At 36.5% G+C, this 27,182-nt stretch overlaps 1 protein-coding gene and 1 long non-coding RNA gene across 2 annotated transcripts; one reads left to right on the top strand and one right to left on the bottom strand.

Annotated features, from left to right (window-relative positions):
- The first annotated feature begins 14,402 nt into the window (after positions 1-14,402).
- Positions 14,403-16,160, top strand: LOC146740544 (uncharacterized). Its single transcript, XR_014929904.1, has 2 exons — positions 14,403-14,505; positions 14,648-16,160. It is a non-coding gene; the product is annotated as an uncharacterized LOC146740544 (long non-coding RNA).
- A 683-nt stretch (positions 16,161-16,843) lies between these two features.
- LOC102808902 (growth/differentiation factor 11-like) lies at positions 16,844-24,200 on the bottom strand. The gene is made up of 3 exons (XM_006814668.3): positions 23,663-24,200; positions 20,455-20,810; positions 16,844-19,678 (listed from the first exon to the last, which is right to left on the bottom strand). Exons 1-3 carry the CDS (start codon positions 24,039-24,041, stop codon positions 19,298-19,300), a joined length of 1,116 nt encoding a protein of 371 aa, XP_006814731.1. The 5' UTR covers positions 24,042-24,200; the 3' UTR covers positions 16,844-19,297.
- Between the last annotated feature and the right edge of the window lie 2,982 nt (positions 24,201-27,182).

Below are 27,182 nucleotides of genomic sequence, written 5' to 3'. Positions count from 1 at the left end.
ACAAAATGCAGTAATCTTGCGTAATATTTCTAAATTTATTTTTCTCGCCACAAAAAAACGTTATACCATTATTTTGGTCTGACAGGTCATTTTTTTCATATTTTCTTGTTCTTTTTCAGTCACTGTAAAATGACATTGTCCTCTGTAAAATGTTATGTAATTACAATGAGTATACCTTGAGGCCGGAGGCCTACAGTATTATGAATAAATTTATTTATAGAAGGGTCATGAAATCATGATCGGTTCGTATCACTGCGCATATACGGTGCGCAGATGCATTGTATGCGTGTAAATTGAGATTGAACCAACACAGCTAACTAAGTCAACTTGAACTTCGACTCGAGCTTTATTCACTTATCTAGCCAACAACCATCGCACGGGCAATGTACACAACGACAACTGACTCTTAATTCTTTTCAATCATCTTGGTAATATCATAAACTATGACGAAGAACCTTAGAATATTGTTGACGGTATATTGTGCTATATCTGGTGAGTACTATTTGTATATTTAGAAGTGTGGTCAGAAATATACTAAATTTAGAGGCAAAACTAAACACATCAACATTTTTATTTTATCATTTTACCCGAGAAACCAAAACCAAAAGGAGTGTTATCGTTTTGTGAAGGTCATTTAGAGTATATACATTACACATTTAACATTCGTTTCATATCCATAGCGGAAACAGAAATTTCCTTTCATTGAAACAAATGAATATTATTCGTCAGAATTCCACAATAATTCATGACAACCACAAGTACTAAGTATCTCATATGACTATATGATACATTGATTTTTTCGAATGAAATTTTGGGATCTGATATTTATCGTAGAAATCAGTTGTCACTGGCTGGAACATCATCGTTTATTTACTACGAATTTACACATATTTTGTAGGAAAAGTATTTCGCGTACTTATATTTTAGTTTTGTTTTGTTTTGTGAAAACATATTGTAAAAAGCCAAGGAAATTCGAAATGTTTTATTGGTCTTCAACTACTTTAAAGCAGTTCACTGAAAATGCTTCATTAAAAAAATAATATGTTTTGTTAGAGACGCCCTAATCTGTAATCTGTAGATACATATAGTGAACACACATCTCAAATGTATTGACCGTTTAGCCAGCATACAATTAGCTGTGAGGGGATTCCCCTAAGTCGACGGGACAATGTTGTGATCACCATGTCGTTGATACCGAACTCATATTACAATGCACACAAAAATATTCAATGCTGTATTTTAAATTGAGTTTATCGCTAACAGATTACAAATACCTTCATCAGAATAAATATACCAGCAATTTATCAGTTAGATAGCAACATAGATAGTTAGATGGTACCGTGAGCACTGTTTACTTGGCAACTATCTTTACTCGAGAGACTCATGTGTCTGAATCACAGATCCCAAATGAGTCAACAATTGTGTTTATTAGTAAACTAAATGTGCCCCAATATATGCGTGATAATTGAAATGAGATGCTCTTGAATTCGTTGTTACAGCGTACATTGAACCAGTTACAAGTATTGGAGCATCACTAGACTGTGACTTTGAAAACGGCGATGCATGTGAATGGACACAAGTCGGTGACGACGACGATGGCGGCAACTGGAATTTTACACAGGGTGCAGTGTACCCTATAGCGAGCTCGGGACCATCAGCTGACCATACATGGCAAACACAAGAAGGTGGGGCATTTCGATTATGACATGTAGCGTTGTTTGTTATAGCTAGGGATCTAGTTATATTTCGATATTAGAGAGATACGCACTAACTAAGCCAAGATACAGGCTTAAATCTGTCGACTACAATTTTATTGCCGTCTTGAATACCGCCTGAGAGATTCATGGAGATGAGCGGGGACCTAAAGCCAATTAAAATGAAATTATTGTATGTGATTTTTGATTAGACGATGCAAACATTTGAAATTTGCGTATTGCAAAAAAGTATTTTTACATTAGCCAACTTCATTTCGTCTTTTTTAGTGTTTTGATGGGTTATCCCCCACCACGGGAAGCATAACGCCAGTACCATGATTCAATTGTATCTGTTAAACATGTTTTTAAAATTAAACTACAGGATGGTATGCATTCGTGGACTACAGTCCAGACCAGACCACACAGTCACCACAGCTTAAGAGTCCTACTATACGCAAACTACTAACTGGTTCATGTTTAACATTCTGGTACCATATGTACGGAGAAATGCAAGGAACGCTCACAATCCTAGATGACTGTATGTATTACATATAAATTGTCAATGTGTATTGGCTCGTTAAAACGAAACGAAAGTTATGTACATATTTATTGAAAACGAGGGTGTCGTCACCTGCGCATGCGTCAGATGGCCATAACGTGTCATTGTTTACTAACAAGCGTCCACCCATGAGCCATTGCGTTTTAAGTGTGCGTTATTATCGTCGGTTTGAACTCAATTCCCGCGCGTGTGCAGGTGACAACCCCTCCACTTTAATTATGTGTTTGTTGGTTTGTTCGTTTATACACAAATAAATTACAATGTACAGTGGTATGCCTTGTTATAATGATATATAAACATAGATATTTAAAAATATTGTTTGTCTAAATTTTTACTTAATTTTTACTCGAAGCAAAAATTCTGAGCAAAATAGAATCTGTGACTGGCAACCATGGTTCAACGTGGAGATACATGCAGGTGTTTGTAACAAATGAGATAGAACACGTGACCATTGAGGCCAGTGGCAGTGAAGACACATTGGGTGTTATAGCTATCGATGACGTAGTGATGTTGGATGGACAATGTCCATCACTGAGTGAGTAACTAGAACTAATTATAACATACGAGCCAGGCTCTAGTGTAACACGGTTGACAGATTCGCTGCTTTTAGATAATGCGTACGTGGAATAAAATGTAATTGCAATACTCGTTGTCAATGTTAACAGAGTTCTGTGGCTTTGAGCCTGCGTTGTATGGGGAGTGCGATTATGACGTTGGTGGCGAAGACTTGCCAGGACGCTTCAAGTGGGAGATGAAGGAGGCTGACAAGCACAAGGAAGGACCAGGATATGACCATACTTTAGGAAGTCAATATGGTAGGTAACTTCTGGATGATTTGATCAACTCAGTACCGTTGTTAACGGCATTCATGCTGCCTTAAAACAAGTGATTGTCATCTAGTTAATATCGAAATGTATTTTTGAGTTTTTAACAATTAGGTCATGCTATTTTTGACGTTACAGGAAGCTATATGTTTGCTAGTGTGACAGCAGACGGTCTGGCAGGGACACTGAAAGCACAATTGCGTAGCCCTACCTACAGTGAATTCGACACTTTGAAGTGCTTAACATTCTGGTACAATATGATAGGTTAGTATAATATATTATTATTATACCTCATAGCCCTATTCGCCAATCAGACTCGCGCATTTGGCCGTCGATATGTTTGCACCTGTCAACGGTCAAAGATGTTATACTAGGCGTCCGCGCTTGCGCAGACGTTCTGATTGATCTAACGAAATGCTGACTAACCGTTTTAAATTAATTTGTGAACAGGTAGAACAACTGTATCTTGGTATCTTGCTTTACTTGGACCGAGTTATTTTCTATGTGATTACTTGTAACCAGGTGTAATCATGGAAAAACACGACTTGTTGATTTGACGATTTACGATTTGTTGACGTTGTATTTCGGCGTATAGTGCTTATATATACTTCATCAAGTTGATTTTATTGCTTATTAAGTATCGTACACACATATGAGTTTAATTAATTGATTATTGAACCGGAATTGTGTTGTTATATTGCGTTTTATTTAGGTCAGAGTAACTGTTTTGTTTGTATGCGTGCGTCATGTGTAACCATAGCAGCTTCTGAAATGTCAGCTAGTTCATACATAAACAAATCTTGCATGTAAATTTGACAATAATTTTGGAAGGGATTATGAAAAATAAATACACACGAACCAAAAACGACTACTTGAACATTCTGTATGCTGTCATTGAAAACTTTGGCGGCAAAGATTTCGCAATGCGGCCATTTACAAAATGTTTGTTTTATTCGATATAATAATACAAATATTGACCCCAATCGATCGATGTCGATATTGATAACTTTGAAAACTTGGCAATGTACAACTTGCAGTGCTTTCTTTTACACTATATTCGGTAAATACAGATATTCGGGTTGTGTAAATATACCAAGGTGTCACTTCAATTTAAACTTCTTTGCAGAGGAAGATGATGGAGTGCTCTCTGTGTACGTAGATGACGGTAACTTGTTTGATGACCCATGGGAAATCTGGACCATGGACTCTGTAACGCACAACATATTCTGGAACATTGGCTACGCCGAATTTACACCATCTGCAGCCTATGAGCTGATATTCGAGTTCGAAGTCGATCGCGATATGATAGGAAATACTTATTATTATGACATTGCAGTTGATGACATCATGATATCAGATGGAGAGTGCAAGGATGTGTCAGGTGAAGTATACTGCTTCTATAACTTGTTATGGTGTTCATTGTTCACTTATGTGACTTTTTCCGTGACATAACACTCCTACTTTGTTACGTTCTGGCATGGTATACGTCAAAATATGTACGTCATACGTCATTGCCTCCTTTAATTTATCCCAGGCAGATTATATCCTGCTCTTGAGAAATCATACACTTATCATATACAAGTGAAAAAAAGCTGAAACTAGTAGAACACTGTAATAACATACAAATGTCCATGTTTGGATATTGAATTTAGCTATTACTCAGACGACTACGTTCCATCGGCTCTGCATAACATTAGTCGTTGGTGCAAACTTTCCTTCAGGTTTTGGACGTAAAACTTGGGGATCTTAATTCTAAATTTCTACTTGTAAGGAAAAAATAACACAATTGGAACTATTTCGGAATAACTGGATTCGCTTAAAATGTGTTACTGTGATGGTTTGTTTTCACAAAAATATTTTATTTGTTCGTTTTAGATTTTTTTCTGATAATTTCTTGTATTGATATCAGAAATGAGGAAATTAAGAACAATACTACCCTACAGGAGCACATTTTATGCGAATCCAATTATCTCGAAATAGTTCCAATTGTGTTAAATTCAATATGATCCTCTGACAAGTGAGAGATTAATTTTACAGAATGCTGAAAAAAAGAAGATTTCTACAAAATGTGAAAAAGTTGTATTTTTTTAACAGCGGAGCTACTATTATTTTGTACTCTCCTGGTCTTCAATAGAATACTTTGCTTTCTTGGGGTGGTACTACTTTTACTATTATATAATACTATTAACCTTCAAACATCGCTGTACGTCATACATGTACTAAGCCTCAGTTCTTCCACCTATAGATTAGTTGCTCTCTGGGTGATAACACGTTCGTTATAACCAATGACGACTACTCGTAATATACATATCGTCTAATTATACCGTGCAGATCCCATACTATCAGCATGAATGTATAATTTGGCACCTTTTGGAAGTCATAAAGCATAAGGCCTAAACGAAAAAAGTATATTTCTGGTCAACTGAACAATATTTCGCAATTGGACAGCGCCCTCTGTACGACCAGAAATATTTGTTTTTGGATGTCTGTATACAAGCCACTAAAATTAAACTAGCCAATCATAATGGGCATTGTATTATTTGTAAATGGAACTAAAGCTATCCAATAAAAAATTACTTCTCAATGATTTGCTCAATTTATAGTTTTATATATCAACCTCAACCACGGTTACTAACTCCGATGGCAGCCCCATTCTTCAGGTCGAACGAGGACAATTATGAAGTAACTAGATTTGATTCCCAAAGGATATCCCCGGCTTCAAAAGCGTGTGTATAATGCTCTGTCTTTTGAGAGAAATTTGCAAATAAATGTTTTTCCATGCATGTGGGATATAGGATGTAACAGACGACCATCTCTTGGAGTTTCAGCTGTTTCACTTTCCGATCGTGAGATGATCAAAGTGACAAGTAATTTTACCCTCGTTCGACCTCATCAAAATGGCTGTCACTAGATCCGGATAAAACAACTTCAACTTCATTTTTGACGCGGTTTTCGCGCTAGTTAGTGTTTGATAAACATACTGTCGATTGGTGATAGTTTCGATAAAAACGTTATTGCGTAATGTGAGGAAATTGTGTACGTTTATCGAGCGTTTTAAGCACATTTGAGCTATTCGAGTTTATGGGAGGAGCCATGGCTCTTCTGTGTCGGTACTAGTAACATTTCAATATCCAAAAAAAAAGGACACCAAATGTATCAGAAATGACTAAAATGCCATTACAAAGACAAAGGGCCGTTACGGAAAAAACTATATGGATCCACAGCACACATATAATACTATATAATATTACACATTCTATATAATTTTTGTGATACTTTACTTTGTGTTGCATTATCGTGTGTGTACTCTTGGGGAGTTCGTTTATACGTTTATAGCTGTCGTTATCAAATTATTTTATAGAATATGCATCAGCTATACTTCAATTGACAGAACGGTTGGCGTAGCTAAAAATGACCGAATAAACAAAATTGTCTCTGGTTTCTTTGATGTTTCGTTTGTTCCCGACACTCCACATGTAGATTAATTATAAATAACATTAGTAGGCCCAATAGAACATATTTTAGTTTCAGTCTATCTGATTCAAAATAATCCCCACCCAGTTACAACCTGTATGACCCCGTTGTGTATACTATGTTGATCTAAAACAGACTTGGAATTGGTGGTTAAAGCGAGAGAGTCGTCATCTGCGCATGCGTCGGATGACCATAGCGTGTCATTGTTTACAAACAAGCGTCTACCCATGAGCCTTTGTGTTTTAGCGTCTGCTGTTATTGTCGCTTAGGACCCAATTCCCGCCGTGAGTGCCCAGGTGACGACCCTCCCGTTTTAACTCTGGTGTTGTTCTCACTGTATTTACGTTATTTTACATTTAGTTAGGCAAAAAAAAATTAAATTTTATTTAAAAACTGATACGGTGGTGTGATTTTGTTTATGAAACACCAATCTGTGCATGCGTAATTTGGATATTGCGCAACCAACGGCAAGCACATTACCTTTCCTTTTTTCTTTGTTTTGTTTTTCCCTTGGCCATATTCTTGGTTACATCGCAGCAATGGTTCACGGACCAATACGTGCTGTTTCACTTCCAGGTATACCAACAACTTTTGGATGAAACTGTTGTGCCTGTGTGGTCCATTGAAGGTAACCAAGGAGACGAGTGGAATAAGGCTTTGATTGACTTGAAGGCAACTGCCGACTACAGGGTGAATGATTTATTTGGCTATTGGATTATATATATTTGTTAAATGTTTATGAAAACTAAACTGCGTATTCCAAAGAAAAAATAATAAGTTTCGTCACTTCATAGTAATACTATAAAACAATTTATGCCTGATTTTGTAAACTCCATAGATCGTAATCAAAGCTAAGGTCAACGTAACATTCTCAAGTGATATTGCAATTGATGATATCCAACTACTGAACCAAGCTTGTGAACATAGCACAACGCTTATGCCGACAACGACTACTGTCACTTCAACGCCAACGAATGTTGCCACTTCAACACCAACTCAACGAACTACTGCATCAACAGGCAGTACTAACACTGATCTGCAGACAACGGCGATACCACCATTACAATCATCAATCATGACAACACTTCGTATTGTGGATCCATCTTCTACACGTGTATCAAAAGAGACGGAAATTCACACTTTTAGTACCACTGATGAGGCCACCATTACCCATTATTTTACTGGTCAAACTACCAAGTTACTAACTGATGCACCAATAAATCCAACAACAGACGGAGGTGCCCGGTCCACTTTGAGGTCAACTGTAAACAAACCAGTAATTACTACCAGTGAATCTCCAAGCGACGGAACAATAGAAAACACAATAAGTCCAATAATATCTACAAATATACCTGTATCAAAACAGACGGCAAATTCTACTCATAGTACCACCCATGATGCAGTTACTCCACCTTACATTAGTGGTCAATCTACCAAGTTCGATGTACCAATAAACCCAACAACAGACGAAAGTGCCCAGTCAACTTTGAGGTCAACTATAAATAAACCAGTAATTACTACCAGTGAATCTCCAAGCGACGGGACAATAGAAAACACAATAAGTCCAATAGTATCAACAACTATACCCGTATCAAAACAGAAGGCAAACTCTACTTATAGTACCGCCAATGATGCAGTAACTCCCCCTTACATTAGTGGTCAATCTACCAAGTCCGATGTACCAATAAACCCAACAACAGACGGAGGTGCCCAGTCCACTCTGAGTTCAACTGTGAATAAACCAGTAATTACTACCAGTGAATCTCCAAGCGACGGAACAATAGAAAACACAATAAGTCCAATAATATCTACAAATATACCTGTATCAAAACAGACGGCAAACTCTACTCATAGTACCACCCATGATGCAGTAACTTCCCCTTACATTAGTGGTCAATCTACCAAGTACGATGTACCAATAAACCCGACAACAGACGGAGGTGCCCAGTCCACTTTGAGGTCAACTGTAAATAAACCAGTTATTACTACTAGCGAAACCCCAAGCGATGGAACAATAGAACAAACAACAAGTCCAATAATATCTGCAACCATACTTGTATCAAAACTGACGGGAACCTCTACTTATAGTACGACCCATGATTCTACCACCAATTCTTACATTACTGGTCAATATACTAAGACACACACGGAGGTACCAATAAATCCAACAACCGATAGAGAAGCCCAGTCCACTTTGAAATCAACTATGAATAAACCAGTAATGACTACTAGTGAAACTCCGAGTGACGGAACAATAGTAAATACGATAATATCCACAACTCAACCAGTGTCGACATTTACTACAGACCCTGAGTTTAGTATCAGTTATAGCAGCCCCACTCAGAAACATACTACAGATCGTCCACCCGAGTCAACCAGCGACGTACCACTGTTTATGTGCGGGGATAACAGTACATACATTCCATTGTCTGAAGTGTGTGATTGGAAAGACGATTGTCCATATGGTTCTGACGAGTTCGACTGCGGTAGGTTTATTTACGGATTTTGTCTTTTAGGCAAGAATAATATTACTCGGTATCCAGTCCTGATAGTAAATTTTAAATGTGTATGAGTAATGTAGGCGATAATTAACTTCATAAAAATCATTGCGCCCTCTATTGTTTTATTTTATTTCTCACAATGTTATTCAAAATAGTTAGAATGATTGACCTTTAACAAAATACAATCATATATTGATGTATTTAAAAATATATCTGTGAAGTAGTTTCTATGAATGCATTCCATCGATATTATGTTATGATCGGATATATACAGTACATAGAGTTTTACATGAATCTGAATACGAATATAACCTAAGTAATAATACAATCTGCGTAAAAACAGAGTCAAGTGTGGGTACACCGAAATAAATGTACGATCCAAACGCTGGGTCACATGATCAAATTTCTAATTATAGCAACATTTTCTTATGTCTAGGACGTTGTTCGTTTGAGGAAGGATCGTGTAGGTATGAGGAAACTAGTGTTGGTTCGTATCACTGGATGGTTACTAATGGAAACAGTCACTCGGGTCCTCTCCTGGATCACACTCTCAATTCCCCAAACGGTAAAAATTAAAAAAAAAATATATTCTGTACAAAAAAATCATCTTCTCAAATCAAGTAACTTGCAATTGTATAAGTCATAAGGCGTGTCAATAATAATCTGTATTCAATACGCAAACATAACTGTTCTTTTTTTTCAGGGTATTATCTTGTAGCAGACGCTTTCAACACCGACGACGCGCGTGGCAACTTTAGAAAAATGTCTCCTGCCACAGTAGAAACGTCATATCTTGGAGCATGCAGTTCGACTTGCACTTTAGTGTTCTGGTATTTTTTAAGTCAATCAGGTAAAAATGATCCACAACAAATATTGTTTCTGTTCACATATTTAAATCACCGCAAAAACACATTATAAGTATATGCATCTAAAAAGCAGCAACCAAAAATGATAATAATAAACACAGATATGTAAAGATTTATTATTATGTTGCTAGATAATTGGGCAGTTTTTCTTCCGGTGTACGGAGGCGTAATTAATTGTGTTGCCTTGGCAATGCACATTGTACTGTAGCAACTCCTCTCAATAACTATCGTGACGTCAACAGATGTATTTTGTAGAGCTCTCGGCTATGGATGGTTTGGTCAAACAATTGTTTATATTAATTATTATACATGTTTTTTGTGGCTCGCGTGTCACGTGGTTGTGATCTATATCTGGCATAACTGTCTGTATATAAAAAAAAATATGCTACATTGCGTAGATTCTAAATTTATATTTAGTCGTTAATGTCAATTGCTGTTTATATTTCGATGTCATGCGATTTTGTTTCTCTTATTGCAATTAGATGGCTTATTGACTGTATACACCATGCAAAATAATCTGCGAACGCGAGTGTGGCAAATGAATTTTAATGACACTGAGATAGGAACGTGGAGTAGCGCCCTCATACAAATAGGTCGCATACAAACTAAATACAAGGTAGGTACGTTTTTATCTTTGAGCAACTTTAATGTTTTCTCAAACCTGACGGCCTGAATAAAGTTGTAACCCCACTATATTTCTAGTGATACATGTGTTGATTGACAAACAAATGTCCGGAAACAAATAATCTATCTTCAAGTGAAAAACAAGAGTTCCTATAACTCATTAGTGTATCCAGATAAAGTTTAATTTGCTATGTGGCTTTGGCTGCAAGATTTTAATTTAGTTTTGCTGGTTCCGTTCCAACTAGTACGTTATTGGGATTAATATGAACTCCGGCTTAGTAAAGAGAGTTAATTCACTACGAACAATAACATGTCGGCCGGCAGTAGTTTCGTACAGCAATCGTGACGAGCTTGTACCAAAAAAAGCGTATAGTAATTGTATGTATGTTAACACCTATACTTAAATCATAATTACAGCTAATTTTCGAAGCAGTATCACCGTCAGGATTTGTTGCTGTTGATGATATATTAATGGTGGATTGCGGATTCGAAGGCAAGTTCTACATCGCAAAGTTGACTAAAATTAATTTGAATAAATCGCTGCTCAGTTTTCAACAACAACAACACCACCACCACCAAAAACACATTTAATGTAAAATTTCAACATTGCAGAATCCACAGATAATTGTATATCCGGAAAGTTTCACTGCTTGTCTGGCGGATGTATATATATAAACCAAGTATGCGACTTGACAGACGACTGCGGTGATGCGTCTGACGAAGACACCGAACTTTGTGGTAATTTAAGACATATTTTGAAGTCAAATTAGCCTAAAACAACTTAAATAATAAAATACGCAAGATTAAACAGGCGCATTGGTATTTTTTGCAATAGGAACTCACGACTCATGTGACTTTGAAGAAGATTTATGCCAGTGGATGAACGACCCATCTGGCGAGTATGATTGGCGGCGTCACCAAGCGTTGAATTCTACAAACGGACTTGGTAGAGATCACACCAAATGGACTAGTGAGGGCGTTTTCATGTTAGCTGACCATTTCGCCAGCGACGTGCCGACTGTTGCATCTCGGCTTGTCACCAGTGTGGTGTTTTTAGCAACGACATCTTACGAGTGCAAGGTATCTTGAATCGAACATCGGTTCTAACATGCCCGATTGATACAGATCGAACCATGTGGTCGAACGTTATATCCACTACTTTGCCGAATGTCAGAATTGAGGATATACGGTAGAGCAACATATCCCTCACTGTTAACTAGAAAATGTTTCGCGAACTAAATAATATATAATTATATTTAATTAAGAGTACGACTCTGAACCGATAATAGAAGGTCTCGTATTTAGCTATTACCAAGATGAACCAGCCAAGTCTCTACTACGGGATTGGGATGAAAACAGATTACTAAAATAAAGCTCCGCGCCTTATGCATGGATATTTTGTAGGGCATTTCAAAACGTTAGTAAATCATGTGCGAGTTCTTAGCCCGTCTTTTTATGCACGTTTAATTACGTCCGTACTTAAATAACAGCTGTTATACATATTTGCAATGCTTTTTTTGAAGATACGGTTCTACTTTTATATTTATGGGACACAATCAGGAAAATTGTCTTTATATATCCAACCTGAAACTAACGACGATGAGATGAATGCCATCATAAATGTCTGGACAAACGTGGGAGACGTAGGTCAGTATTATAAGAAAGCTGACGTAACGTTAGTTCACCACCACGACTTTAAGGTGAGTGTAATTGAAATGTGTACGTGAATATGCGTATGTTTTTAATTGGTGCCTGGGAAATATAATTACCCAGGATGTCGGTTGTTTTGATTCCATTTCGCCCGAGTGGAATGCCACAAGACGAGACAAAGCTGCTTGGAAATGTGTACGCGTATCAGATGAATATTTTTGCCCGAATCAGACAAGTGTCCTGTTACTAGCAATACGAGTCTCCTTTATCAAAGGCGCATGTTCACCACTCTAAAAGGAGGACGCGATAATTCACGATAGTCTGCCGTTGGTTTTTATATGAACATTTTTGGATGCATGGACATATTCTCCATATATTGGCAATTTACATATTATTACAAATTATTAAACACGTGTTACTATGACAGCTTGAGAAGATCGATTCATCTTATTCAGACTTCTGACACATTACCTCAAACGATGAAAATATTGCATGGGAAAGGATTTGTTTGTGTTTCCAATAATCGAATTAAATAACCATGTGACCAAATGTTGACACACAATTGACGAAATGCTGACACTCATGTGGTTTGACAATCATGGAAATATCACGCCGAAACGGTTACGATGAAAGTCAAATACAATTAAGAATACCAACTTGTTCCAAGTGTATATTTTCTTTTGTGATATCGTCATTAACTTATTTTTATTTACGTATGGACATCACATTCTTGTAAATATCATGATTTATATTTCAGTCAGTTTGACAGTGGTTGTCATGACCTATACTGATAAAGGTTAATGACAAGACCAGATGGCGAGCTGGTCGAAATCAACCAAAAACATCTCATGACTCTGCAGTTTTTAAGATACAAGACAGTAGCTGTAATTCTAAACCAATGTTGTTTGCGAGTTTAAAAAAGGTAGTATCATGGTGGAATGTTAGTGCGAGATTATTACCCCATCAATATTAGTTAGTGTTGACAATATATAGTAGTGTTTTTTCTAGACAGCTTGACGAGTAATTAATTGATTATGATGTGTAAAACTTTCATGTGATTGGTTGTTTGTTGGAAGGAAAGGCCTTGGAGTCTCTTATACTGATTGTAATTGGTTAAGGGGTGACAAGAAATAAAGATGGATTTAATGCTGTCTCGGGTGAAAACCAGGGACTTGGCAGAGAATCGTTTTGGGAACATGAACGAAACTTGTGTGTGTCTTTTGTTAGCCTAGCGTGGAAACGACCGAACCCCGGTTACCTAAGTGAAAGGTTTTAACCATCAAAAATACCTATCACATAAAGTTCTCCTCGGGTGAAATGTGTTAATGAGCCAGTGGGCTCCTCGGTAGTGTAAACTCGATTGCTCGAGCAAACGGTTCATGGTTGGCTATTAATCACACGAGAGCTGCATCGTCTCAATTTTAATCAGGCATTTGAATCGACCACACGTATCAACACGTTATGTAATTACATTGCAATTACGTTAGAAACTTCTTAATATATAATAAACAGGTCATTATAGAAGCTGCTGACATATCTCTGCCGGCCGGGTAAATAGCTATTGATGATGTAACTTTCACACCAGGCTGCATCCAATCAGGTACTACGCATTTTTCTTGTATACAATTATTCATTCAGTTATTGATTCAGAATTATTTTAGCATTGTATTAACATTTTATGAAATTTACTGTTTTTTTATTTACCGAAATGCGCTAGCTGGCACTGAGAAAGACAGCGAAGTAGGTAAATATTTTTTTTATCTCAAGTCTATTTAAATGTTTCTCGCTAAAGAATTATAATTGCAGCGTACTTGCACTATATGTTTTTGCCTGTACACGTATCTGAGTCTATGCATTAGAAATTGGAATTTGTCTTTCAAACTAAACTTTTCATACTTATGACAATACTCTCCGCTGACTCCTATCATTATAATTGTCATGTTAATATCAAATTGTAATACACTTATACACGGTCCTTCTATTGTCTATACAGGTATCGGATTGATCGTGCTGGCTTCAGTGCTGTTATTTATAGTAATTCCCATTATACTTGTCTTAGCCATCTGTCGAATATGTCAGAGCAATATTTTCAAGTAAGTCGTCATGTTGCTATAATTTTAACATTCAAAAATCACTACTTACAGAAGTACATGATTTGGGTAAAAAAAAATAAGATCTATATCAATTCTATATGTTAAACCTGTATTTAGGAAATCTGCAGTAACACACACAACCGGGGACAAAATACATGCATACGATAACGACGTGTACGATGCCTATGAAGGAAGTCATGTCACAGACACGTCATTACAGGTAATTGTTTTTGCACAGTTAAAATGTTACATACCGTCTTATCTATTATATAATGAATGACAATAGAACGTTCATCATTTCTGTGGTTTGTGTGTTTTATTCATTTCATTTACTGTATTCATATTTTATTGTTTTATTTCAGATTCAGACAAGACCGTTTAACCCAGATGTGAAAAGCCGTACCGAGACTGACGATCTCAAATATACCAACTACTGGTTGCCCATAGACAAAAAGAAAGCACCAAGTGTCAATATATATATTTAATACTTCGTACTAAAATATTTTAAGAAACAATTTTGTCGTGGTTTATGCTTTGGGAATCCGAGTTTACACCACTGCGTACTACTTTATATCGCCGATTATATTATACCAGTATATTGATGGTGTTAATCCATTGATTTGATTGGTCCAAACACAAAATTTGCATATGCAATCCATGGTATATTGGCTGATAATGCACGGCTAAACCAAGTGGCCCTGGAACATGAATTGACTACAGGTTTAATACGGAAATATATAAAACCGGTATTATTTGATTTTTAGGGAAATATAGTGGTTGAATTTTAGAAGAATATTGAAAAAAATACTGAATTAAAAACATCTGAAAAGTTATATAACTATAATATTGCTTTTTGTTAATGGTGGGATCCAAGTTGTGAGCGTCGGTCGTTGGGTGATTGTCGTTCGCCACACAAACCTAAACCACCGTCCCTTAACACCGTGAGGTGCCTACACGAACGCCAGAACGCTAGGTTCTCAGTGTTGTTACTTTGAGATGGATTGCGAACTTCCAACAAAGAAAACATGATCTTTAAGTACAAGATATAATTGAGGGATTTAATGACATAAAAATGCAAAAACTATGAGTCACATGCAAAAATGTATGCCACCAATAACAACCGGTGTCCGGTAGCGACAGCTGACAAAATTGCAGTGCACCCGGGTAATTGCCATCTGTTTCAAAAAAACACGGGACAACGCAGGATTCGACGACGATATATGGTATTGTAATTGTTCACTATGGGTAAATAAATTACAGGAGATGATGAAGGTAATTTCGAAAGCTACAGATTTGTGCCGAGTGTACACCAACCACTGTGGGCCCACTGTATTAGAGCGACGGCGTGCAAAGTCTTTCGGCCGGAGTTGAGACAAGGCATATCATGTACGTGTCACAAAAACGATGCGAAAATCCGATCTTACACCATCAAACTTACCCCAGAACAACGACAAAACTTGTCAGTCATACTGTCACAAAACTTTGGTTATACCAAAGGTATCCAGGTCAGATGTTGGAACTGAGGTCGCTGTGCCGGTCGCCGTACATGATACACCGCGTCCCGCCGCGTACCGCTGAACGTCAAATATCCACAGTTACAAGTAGTATGATGAGTCACAAAACCGGTTTATTTCACAACTGTACTTTCAATGGGGAAATTACAGTCCAAATTGTACAAAAACCGGAATGAAAACGTGGAAAATCCGTTGTTTAAATGATCCAAACTGTACACGACCCTGTATTTCAAATCGCGTTGTGCGTCAGTAAAAGGTCAGAAAGGTCATCCTTTGTTATGCTAATTTGTGTGTTTACGCTGCTCTATTCAACGTGGATATGTTTTTTTTTCATGTGGAATAAAAATTAGTTTGTATTCAATTTGAACTGTGTTGCGCATGTAATTTTTGTATGCATTCAGCGTACAACTACATACTATTCTTATAAATATTCATGTTCAAGGGCCATAATCATGATCTTTTAGTAGATGAAAGTAAACTCTTTTTTTACAAGTTTTATCGAATTGTCAATATACTGGTATAATATAATAGCAATAACCCCCGCCGAAGTTGGGTATACCACTTGATATTGCACAATTCACTCCATATATGCACTCGCCTGCGGCTCGTGCATATATGTCGTGAATTGTGCAATATCTCGTGGTATACCCGCCTTCGGCGGGGGTTATTGCTTAATTATTGCCCTTGGTAGTTATTTAATATTACCAAAATGTCTGATTATATTGAACGATTACAAATGACTACTGTTTCCTGTACATTATATCGGCCCAAATACTAAATTTTTTCGTCTTCAATCACACATATCGTCAACGTGAAATCATAGTTGTTTTGTTAAAGTCCATATAGATTTTACTTTTGGGTTAATCGTTAATCGTTTCTCGGATTTGACTGAAAAATTCTGCTTCAGTAAACAACAACAACAACAACAACAACAACAACGACGAAGACGACACAAGGCTTGAGAAAACTAGTGTCAGTTTGCTACGTCGGTCAATGATTTCTTTGTTAACTCCATCAAATCATTCATAATAATCGTAACAACACTTATGATAAAAGATAATATAGTTTGTTTATTATTGTGATTAATCATATCTATAGCAATCACATCTGTCGTCCTTCGCGGAATATTGCGGATTATTGGAACGACAATTCAGTTATGCTTAATGATAAGTCGTAAAGCAATATATATATTGAATACATAGTAATTCACATTTAAATTAAAACTGTTGTAAATGACATTCTAATAAAGCATATGGTAAATGCAATACGCTAGACAATGTTCTTCATTTTTCACGCTATGTAGACATCCAGGGATGCACATATCAGACACTGGGGCAATCTATCGTCTGACTTCTCACAGACGCCTTAATTTAGAAACGTGTTTGTATGCAACAAACCACTTTGCGGTTGCTGACATACCAAGGGTCAGATTATGCTTCGACAGAAGCAGCACGGGTTCGTAATATGAGACTACCACAATCATGCTTTACATGTCAGTCATTTGATTTAGGGCAAACTGTGTATATTTGACAAAACCATTGAAAGTAAAATGCAGCTGAACAATATAGCTTCGCTATAATTTTAATATTTGTTTATGAAAATATGCATATAACAATTAAATGACAATAATATATTAATAAGACCAAATATGTGGACTCGGCGACAGCAGCTCGCAGTTTTAGTAATTTTTAATTCTAATTTTTTCCCCACCGATGAGCCGTTGGGGTATTGCTAGAACATAGTCATAAAATACATATGTAAAGATACATGTCTTGTTAAAGTTTGATTCACACTGACTAGTGTGATCAAAATGAAAAAGTCGATAATAAATCCGAGTATTGAAGCTAGTCGCATGTTACGAAACAGGGTCATTGTGTCTAATCGCCAATTCAAACATGATATTCACGGGAGGCTTTTAAATTTGGCTCTAGGATTAGGTTGGATAACATTTATCACAAACTGCACAAAGTTTTTATGATGTTTAAAAGAGTAAATGATCATGCAAAAACAAATGCAAATTTAATACAACTATGTGGTTTACATTCACTAGATAAAGTAGATATGGAGGAATTATAATAGCTATTCTACAAAGACGTAACAAATATTTGCAGATCAATTGCTATAACATAAGCTTTCGACATTTACTTGGTATAGGATTACCGAGAACAAGTCTATTTTTGACATAAAATACATTCAAATGTTCATATATCTAAGTCGCTAGACCAATTTAAATGAAAATGACAAAAAGCACAATTGCTAAGAAAAAATGGTACACTGAACCCCTAATGTACTTATTTTTGTTTTATAAATTTCACTAATGTAACATTGTCTAGCGCGCATACATTTCTCAACAAAATACTAATAAAACAAACTTGTCAATGAATAAACAATTAAAATCATTTTCTAATAGTATTAGAGATACTAATACTGAAGTGTTGTATTATTACCCACTGGATAAATTCAACTGAATATCACAAAAGTTAGTTTACAAAATGCAGCATGGCTACATGAGCCACGGATGTATTTACACATCTAATTTAAGAGAATATGTATTTATTATTACATTGCATTACACTGTCATTATAATAGTTATCATATTATAACGAGTGTTGGCGTCAATAGTAAATAGTAGTGGTTGTCAATGCATAATCAGCTTTGATAAAGCAAATGAAAATGAATTAATACACTAAACAAAATTCGCAAAAAACGTGGAAAGAGTGGCCGAAACCTTAAAGATTCATTATTGAGAAATTTATTTCTATTTAACACTGTATAATATTGATAGATACCTTGGACTATGATTCACGTCTGAGTATATTCATTATACCAAACAATTGAATTCTTTAATACGCATGTGCACTGATTATTTTGGTACGTACTTTAAAACAATCATTGCTAATGCGTGTTATTTTCACCAATTTAAATACTGTCGCGTGTCCTGTAACAGTTTTCGTTTATGATGAATCATAATCCGAATAGGTAAACAGTATGGAGTATCGAACAACAATATTAAATAATAAAAAAATATATTCAACAAATTATTAAATGGTAAACAAACACCGAAGACACGTGCTGGACAAATACATAATAAAGCATAATTAGAGTGCGCTTATCCTCGAATGAGCTATCAAGATGTCTGAATATATAACAACAAGAAATACGAAATATTTCATGGCAGATGTAAGACCTTGATGGCTGGATTCCGACTGAACATGTGATAATATAATTGATTTGAATTGAATAGCGAGTAATAATATACGTTTTCCACTAAAATGGTCATGACAAGTAGAAAAACACCCCAGGCATATATAATGTAAATTAGAAATATATAATGTAATTGTGCATTTTAAGAATGAACTTTACAACTGCATTAAAACATGTATGATAAAGAAACACTATGATGAAGTCATGTGCGTTTGGCAACGCACTCATAAAAAAGAACGTGAACTTTTAACAGTGATCGTTTCTCTCTGGTGCACGTGGTTCTTCATTCGCTCTTTATGAACATACGCACTTTTTCACAACCACGTCATGAAGCGTATCGACCTTGATTGTGTAACTGTCTGTGAAGAATATAATTTGTATACCAGACATTTTGGCCGGATTGCAGCATTGTTGAATACCGTGAGTCGAGACCAGTATTGAGTAATCTAAATATGGGTTGTAGGGATTCATAAGACGACATTCTCCGCTACAATAATACGCATCGTAAGATTTGGGTTGTAAGATCCAATCACTATAACCCAGTTCGGTGAAGTTCACTACCAATGGATGGCGACAACAATAATTCACTTCTTCATTCGACGGACAGTCTGGAGCTGCTGAACGTTCACTTCTGGTGTGTCTATGTTGGGCGGTTTGTATCTCCAGATAAGGTAACTGAAAACAGAGGAAAATAAACAGGTTGTATGTCTGGTGGGCGCTGAAGTAAGCGTAACTGCAATCGAGTCGGGAATGATACATTTTGAAGTTAGGCCCAAAAGCATAACTGAAAATGAGCCATGCTCTGCAAATTAACCATTATCATTAATACATGCAATATAAAAGTCATTTGCCATTAAACGCCTTATTCTGTACAATAGTATGCGCTCCCTGGATTTTTATAATTCCCCTAATAAAGCAATTGTTATTTCATATTGAAGAGTTAGCCATTTTCAATCACTTTCATCGTAGTTCCTGCTAGTGCTATTTTTCTACTTCATCTATTCTGTTTTCTTGACTTGCATTGTAAATAGTGTCACGATTTACCGATTTGATTGATTTATTGTGTTCTTCGGATTTATTGATTTCGTAGTGTATGTGTGTGTACGCACATGTAGCAATGTTTTGCTCAGCTCGGGTTTATTTCTGAATGTGCCGTGTTACTGAAGTTGAATATTTTACTTTAGGCATGCGTTATGTTACTACTATTGCCTATGCATTTCATGTTGATTGATACATGTATATTTTATGCTGTGAAACGAGTTATGAGTGGAGAGGTAAAAGTTTATTCAGTAATCTATTTGCCATACTGTTCCAATTTACTGTTATGCGACTCGCATTAGCTTCGAATGTTGAATACTCAATAATACTCAATACTAAATTATTACTATGTCATGGTTTGTACAATTTACACTTATTTTGTCTATGTTGTATGTACAATAATCATAAATTACCTTGTTGTTCCCAGTTTCAATGGGTCCTGTTACTACTAAATCTACGACATTTGGGCTCACAATTTCTATCCCCCAGTTAGTGGAAGGCTGGCCAACCCAGTACCGAACAGTACGTTTGATGTTAAAACTGATCCATCCAGAATGGCGGCTCGTGTCTATCTTTGTTTCGTTGAGAAGATATTTAGCCCTTGCTTCGTTCTTAGTCTGTGACAGAAGACCATAAATCTTCAGCAGTCCTACTGTATCTTGGTTGATTTTACCGGGTTGTACATAGAGCCATAAATACGCGCGCGAAATCTTATTCTGACGTACATCCGGTGTAAATTTGAAGTAACAGCAGTCAGTCGTATGAGGTCCTGAAACAAAGCAGTTATCAGTAAATCGCAAATTTAATTTAATTATAAGCAAACTGTGCCAAGCCACATTGACTTATTCATTGTCATTCCGGGGGGTGTTCAATTAATTCAAATTATTACTCAATATAACATGCAATTGCCCAAATTTGGACATTGCGTTACGTTGCTGGGAGACATTGTCAGATGATAGCGCATTACTCATTTGCGTTTCATCGGTCCTGAATTTGCATAACATTTTGATGTTGAATTCGCCAACAAAAAAGCATACAGTTTTTCCAGTGTTGTGGGTTGCGAGGCTTGTGACTTGTTTTAGTGTAGAAAGATACGCGCGTTCTTACGTTACAGGGCCACGGCGTTTTACGTTACGCGCTGGCCGACGCATCAATCGAGTCTTGGGTTTAAACACGAAATCAGATAGGCGTTACCACAGCGGGTAACACACTTAATACATTAGATAATTGTTAATACCGATGATCGGTATTTACATTTACTGTATTGATTAAAATTATGAAACTAATTTAACAAAACCTAGCGATTACATACAATTCCACTGAAACTCAACGAACAACATGGCGAATCAAAAAATTGCATAAATTACCTTCCCCACCAGCCAATGAGTGTAGTGTACGCGCTATCTGCGAGCAGTATTTTCCCGTAGATGTTTCATCAACTGATGATTGGGAGCACAGGCAACCGGTCCCCAAGCGATAATAAAATAAATGCTATATTTATTCTATGGGAACAAGCTGTGAAACGCGTTTTTAAGATTCCTACAAAACAGTAACAAAATACCAATTTTTAACAGCAAAACAATCCGTTGGTTTAAATATTACGTCAACCGCTAACAAAATTCGGCTAAACTCGTCGTTTTTGTGTAGACAGACTCCCTGCATACGAACACCTAATTACACGAAAGACATTACACTGTCGTGGGATATTTGAAACCGAAATCGTCATTCAACTCAGGAGCCAATCAGCGACGATCTTACAGTTAGACAATTTAGACAAATTAAACTCCCTAAATGAATATGCATAATCTGATTGTTTCAGGTTCGTTTTGATCAAAATAATACTCCATTTCACATAGCCGTTGAACAGAATTCTGGTTTCAATTTTTTTTAAAACGATTTCACGAATAACGTCACACTATTCACAACACTACATTCACAATCCACCCTGATTCTGAGCTTGATAATTAGCTTCGAGATACTATCGTATAGAGAATTGAACATTTTATGTTAGTAAAATTGTTGAATTGTTGTGACCTATTGAACAGGCAATTCGAACGAATTCGGACAACCACATACGTGTATCTTTGCATGTATGTATGTGGAATATAAACCGCAGACAGCATTACACAACGAACGCGTGATAAGGCAACTTCCACTGACCTCCAAAACCATATCTGTCAATCAAATTATGTTTAAATCTTAACTGCGCACTGGGCTATCCATCTGCAATGTTCGGTATTTTTAATTTCCCTTTTATACGAATTTTGCTCATGGTATCAGTAACTGCGCTAATTCTCGAACAAACTTTATAGTTATGACCAACACCACCAACCTGTACCTCGCAACGTCACATTTACTTATCGTGTAAAGCTATGACGTCATGAAAATCTCTGATTCTGATAGTGGTGACTTATAACACGCGATATTGGGCAGTGCGGATGCCTAATATGTTTTATTATAATACCCTGGACCCTCGTGAAAATTGAAAATACGTGCAACGGTAGATTGAGACGAAAAAAAAACACAGTATAGAGGCATGTATTTCAGTTACACGAGCAAACGACATCGAATTATATATTTTTTTCAAATGAAAATGAACAGGTTTTTTAAACTGAGAGATTGTTGATGTTTTTTTTTTGTTTAAACAATTCATACAATTGTAGGAGAATTTTGAATATTGATGAATCACATACACATAATCTTGTTCGTGCATCAACCTCAAGCACTGCCCAGCCAGTAATCGTCTGATAATGTAGGGCCACACGTGGTGCCAATCGACTAATGAGAACACAGCTACGTTATCATTGTCACTGGGTTGATTCGGCTTTATATTTAAGACACTCGTTTGACGTTTTAATAAGTCTATAGACGCCTGGGACCCTAAATTTGGCTTTGTTTTTATAGTTAGAAAGTTCTTACTTCACACCAAGCTCGATTTAAGACAAATAGAACAAAATATAAAATATGTGCACTCATTATTATGCATAGCGATGGAACTCTCATTTTAAGAGTGTAAAAAGCGGCGACGCTCAACCCATTTAATCTATGCATAATAGACGTGTTAGTGCTTGTACATTGCCGTGTGTGTACTTGTGGCCAGAAACATGAATTAAACTGTTTCAACCAGTGGCAGACACATGCTGTCCCTTGACATAGTAAACGGATACTTGGAGTGTGCATGTTATATGAATAGTTACTACTGTGCTTATCTATATGTATTATAAACCCTGCTTAAGAAATGTTGGGGGTGGGGTGGGGTGGGCTGTTATTTTTTACTAAGTTTTCTACTTGACCTTCACTGCAAAAAAAAATGCAGGTTGCAATAAAAGGGCGATAAATATGTAAAAGTAACAGATACAAGTTTTAATTATTATATTCTTTCATATTTACATATGCCCACACATTAACGAATATGGCATTTGTGGACACGTTTAATAGATCTCTATGAATGAATGTGAATTACATATCGCCTATTTAATAAAGCTGACACTGAAACAATTGCATGTTTACTGTTGATTTTCAGAACCGATGGCAATAATCTAGGAGTATAAGTTTGATCAACTGTTGAGATGATATATAATATAATTTTTTTTTTACAGTTGAAACAAAAGTGTTACTCACGTGTTCTTGCAAAAATTATCACTTTTTTTGTTTCCGAGAAAAAATCATCTGGTTCGTCAAATTCTGCTGGATAGTCACTCTGAAAATCTGATTGGAGCAAGTCGTTCAGGTTGGAGGGAACCGACATTGGTACATTCAGTACAGGAGCATGTTCCAAGCCGAGTTTTTTGATGATCAGCGCTTTGATATATTCTAGGCGTTTCTTTGTTTCATCAGTAGATTCTGGAGACCGGGTCACTGGGGTCACATCCTTCTTCAAGTTGTCCGATGTCGTCCAGAATTCGGAATCAGGATTGTGTTGTTCGGCCTCCTCAATCCATGCTCTACAAACATCGTCAAAAATAATGGAAAGCCACAGAATTGCAAAAAATAGCCGCATTGCTGTTCTTTGGAATTGAAACTTAGAACGGGCTAGGCAAGGATTAGTTCATAAACACTACGGATTGCAGTCGAATCAACACACCACCGTCTCCGCGCTCTGTTAAAATGAGAAGACTACGTTTTGGTAACGTGCATATGCTCACTATCTCGATGATTACGCCCGTATCATAGTAGTGTTCACATATTTTATATGTTTCTTTGCTGGACGAACTAACCAATCAGCTGACGTGAAATAAAACTTTCAATGCCATGCGATGTCAAGGAATATTTTTCACGCTGGGAAATAAGCAATATCATATTTTATACATTTATTAAGTAACCAAGTAGACGATCTCGTATTGGCGAAAACCTCTCTTCTCACGGCCCATGGGGTAGGAATGTATGTGCCAGGTCATTCCTAATCGTCGGTCTAACAGATGACTGGTGCCGATGGCCTGACTATCGGCGCCATACGGAGTCGAAGAAGGAGATACACAGGAGATGTTGCGAAATAGTATCTGATTTGACAGATCATATCGTTACAATCATTGGCGCCAATGACCACAGCATTGCACAATGATAACATTTATTTAAAGGTAGCGTATCCGCTACTCTGGAATAACAACTTTACAAACCCGACACTTTTAAAATCAGATTTATGACGATATTTGTAAGATACACGTTTCCAATAAACGGCGCTCGATAGCAACATATGACGCACGCGCTCACAAAAACGTTCACACGAGCCACTCTCATTAACCGATCGAAGACTGCCTTCGTGTGGTTATACAATGATTCTCTGAAGGATATAATAAAATAAAATAAAATAAAATAAAATAAATTAAATTACGTTGGTTGAGTTATCTTTTATACTAATATACCTATATACTTGTGTAAATTTCAAATAATTGAATTAATGTTGCACTATGGTTTTATTCTCATCTATCACATCTGTTATCAATGATGTGATTGGTCACCATGCAAACCAATGCTCAACGACCAGCTTAGATAGTATAACACGTTTATAATTGTTTTTTCCCATGAAGTATTTCATTAAACAAAAAATAAGATGTGTGAGTAGCGTTGATTGGTCAAATAGCTCAGTTTATACAACAGCTATCACAACTGGACCACTGTCGACTAGGGGTTTATGGAAACCATAACATAAACGAGACCTTGCTTATAAAACAGATTAAACGATTTACAGTGGTGAATGATTCGAGAGTATAATATACGGCTTAATGTCTTTAATGTCTATTTGTCTTAGTGGCAGTTTAATTTGTTTTCAATTTCGTAATAACGCTGATAATTAAAATAAAACTACACGCATTGTTTCGGGAATAGATAATTGCTAGTCATCTGAGATATATGAAAAATACCCCGTACTTATTTCAATTTCAAATTACATATATTTGGCTATGGTTTAAATGAGCGATCGAACTACAGTAACGCAAAAAACATCAGGCCAAATTGCTATTAGAAATTCGGGCGGTGAGAAGATTGATTTTTCCAGCAGCGTCATATTTCGCAGGATTAATCAATAATCAATTCATCAAAAGAGGCCTGCCCAGTTTTGTTGGCATAGTGAACGCTGAGTAGAAACTGGTCTTAACACGCGGCATAGTGAGGTCAACAACCGAGAACAATGGAACGCATGTGTTTTCAAGACCCACTCTTTTCATCCGTTCAGACAGTATCGGACGTGACTGGCACCAGACCATCGAGAGAAACTGCAGATGCAGACGTGCGTGGCTTTTAAAAAGCCGGCATAGTTCCACGCTACGATAATTGGGATCAAATGGTGTAAATGTTAATTTAAATTGCGACATGGAAACGCAGGAACGCAAACTGCGGTTAACCACTAAACATTTCATGCAGAAATGCACATTTTTCGGCAAACAAACAATTATATAATTATAAATTTATCTTTTTTGCGTAGTTACGCAGACGTAATATTGAACATGACGGTATTCCACCAACTACCCACGTGCACGTATTCAGAACTGGTTCAATGACCTTCGAGAACTTGAATATCAATGTCTTGCATTTAATTTATGACAGCCTTCAAACATATTGATTTCAACATTGAACAAATCGCTCCGTCTGTGGATTGCGATGCCATTTCAGTGACTTGCATGCCCACACGCGCAACTTTTCCCTGGTATACACGTACAAGATCTATATGCACAGGAAGTATGGTCTAACAATCTGGCATAATACCGTGTGTTTATTTTGCCAGCTTCATTCCCATAGCTGTCAACTTTTAATAAAAAAACAGGAAGCACTCGAATACGTCTTCATCGGCTATTATTACACACGGCAAATGAACTCATGTACGTATCATAACAGCCAGTAAAAAAATCGAATGAAATATTATATACTTTTTACGAAACATTTCCAGCTTTTGAAGTTAGAAAAATACTTTGAAAGCTGAAATAAATAATTCAGCTTTTAAATTTCAGTTTTAAAGTTCAATATTGACGTTAGTAATGTCATCATCATCTGTTAGACAATGCTGTTTTAGTAGCAACAAATATCGAATTGAATTTGTATTTCCATGTCAAAGTCTTGAATGTTGGTTTATGCTTGTGCAAACATAGAATTTCTAGATCAATCAAACTGCCCCATTGTCGAATTTATAAACACTCAATGTCCTCGTTATCTGCAGCCAAATGTATTTTCTAGGAGTTTTAAACAAGGTCAAAGAGATGAATGTAACCTAATTTTATTCTGCTCAGAAAGAACCACAAAAAAGTTCAAACGTGAAGCTCAGACAGCGGCATATCTGACAGGTTAGCTATCTGGATCTCGATGTCGGTCATTGGTTTTTAAGCTATTCCATATTATAAATTTTCGTTTCAGCTCATGAATATTCATAAGTACCACTAAGCAGATCTTTAGTATACGACCCACCTGCCTTAATTTCAGACTGCGAATTGTATGAGAAAAATGGTCACAACATCAGAAACAACAACGCTCAGGCACCCGTCTAATAATTCATGCACTATGTAACAAAAGTTCGAAGACTTTATAACATATTCCGCCTGACATGTACAGCAGGGGCATCCTTTTTCATTAGGAGCTTGCAAAATATTGGTCTTTGGTATCATTGGCAAAATTTACATCTATGAATGGTTTGGGCGGAGGGTTTTAAGTCAGA

Source organism: Saccoglossus kowalevskii, chromosome 7, assembly GCF_978046115.1.
Source record: "Saccoglossus kowalevskii chromosome 7, keSacKowa6.1, whole genome shotgun sequence".
NCBI lineage: Eukaryota > Metazoa > Hemichordata > Enteropneusta > Harrimaniidae > Saccoglossus > Saccoglossus kowalevskii.
This window is presented reverse-complemented; position numbering and strand designations above follow the sequence as displayed.

What these genes read in the sequence shown, in the direction of transcription:
- LOC102808902 (XM_006814668.3), bottom strand. Translation starts at nt 24,041, where the DNA reads ATGCGGCTATTTTTTGCAATTCTGTGGCTTTCCATTATTTTTGACGAT. An exon ending in GATAATTTTTGCAAGAACAC is followed by an intron (nt 20,811 to 23,662) that starts GTGAGTAACACT and finishes GCTTTGTTTCAG; the next exon opens with GACCTCATACGACTGACTGC. An exon ending in TTGAAACTGGGAACAACAAG is followed by an intron (nt 19,679 to 20,454) that starts GTAATTTATGAT and finishes CTCTGTTTTCAG; the next exon opens with TTACCTTATCTGGAGATACA.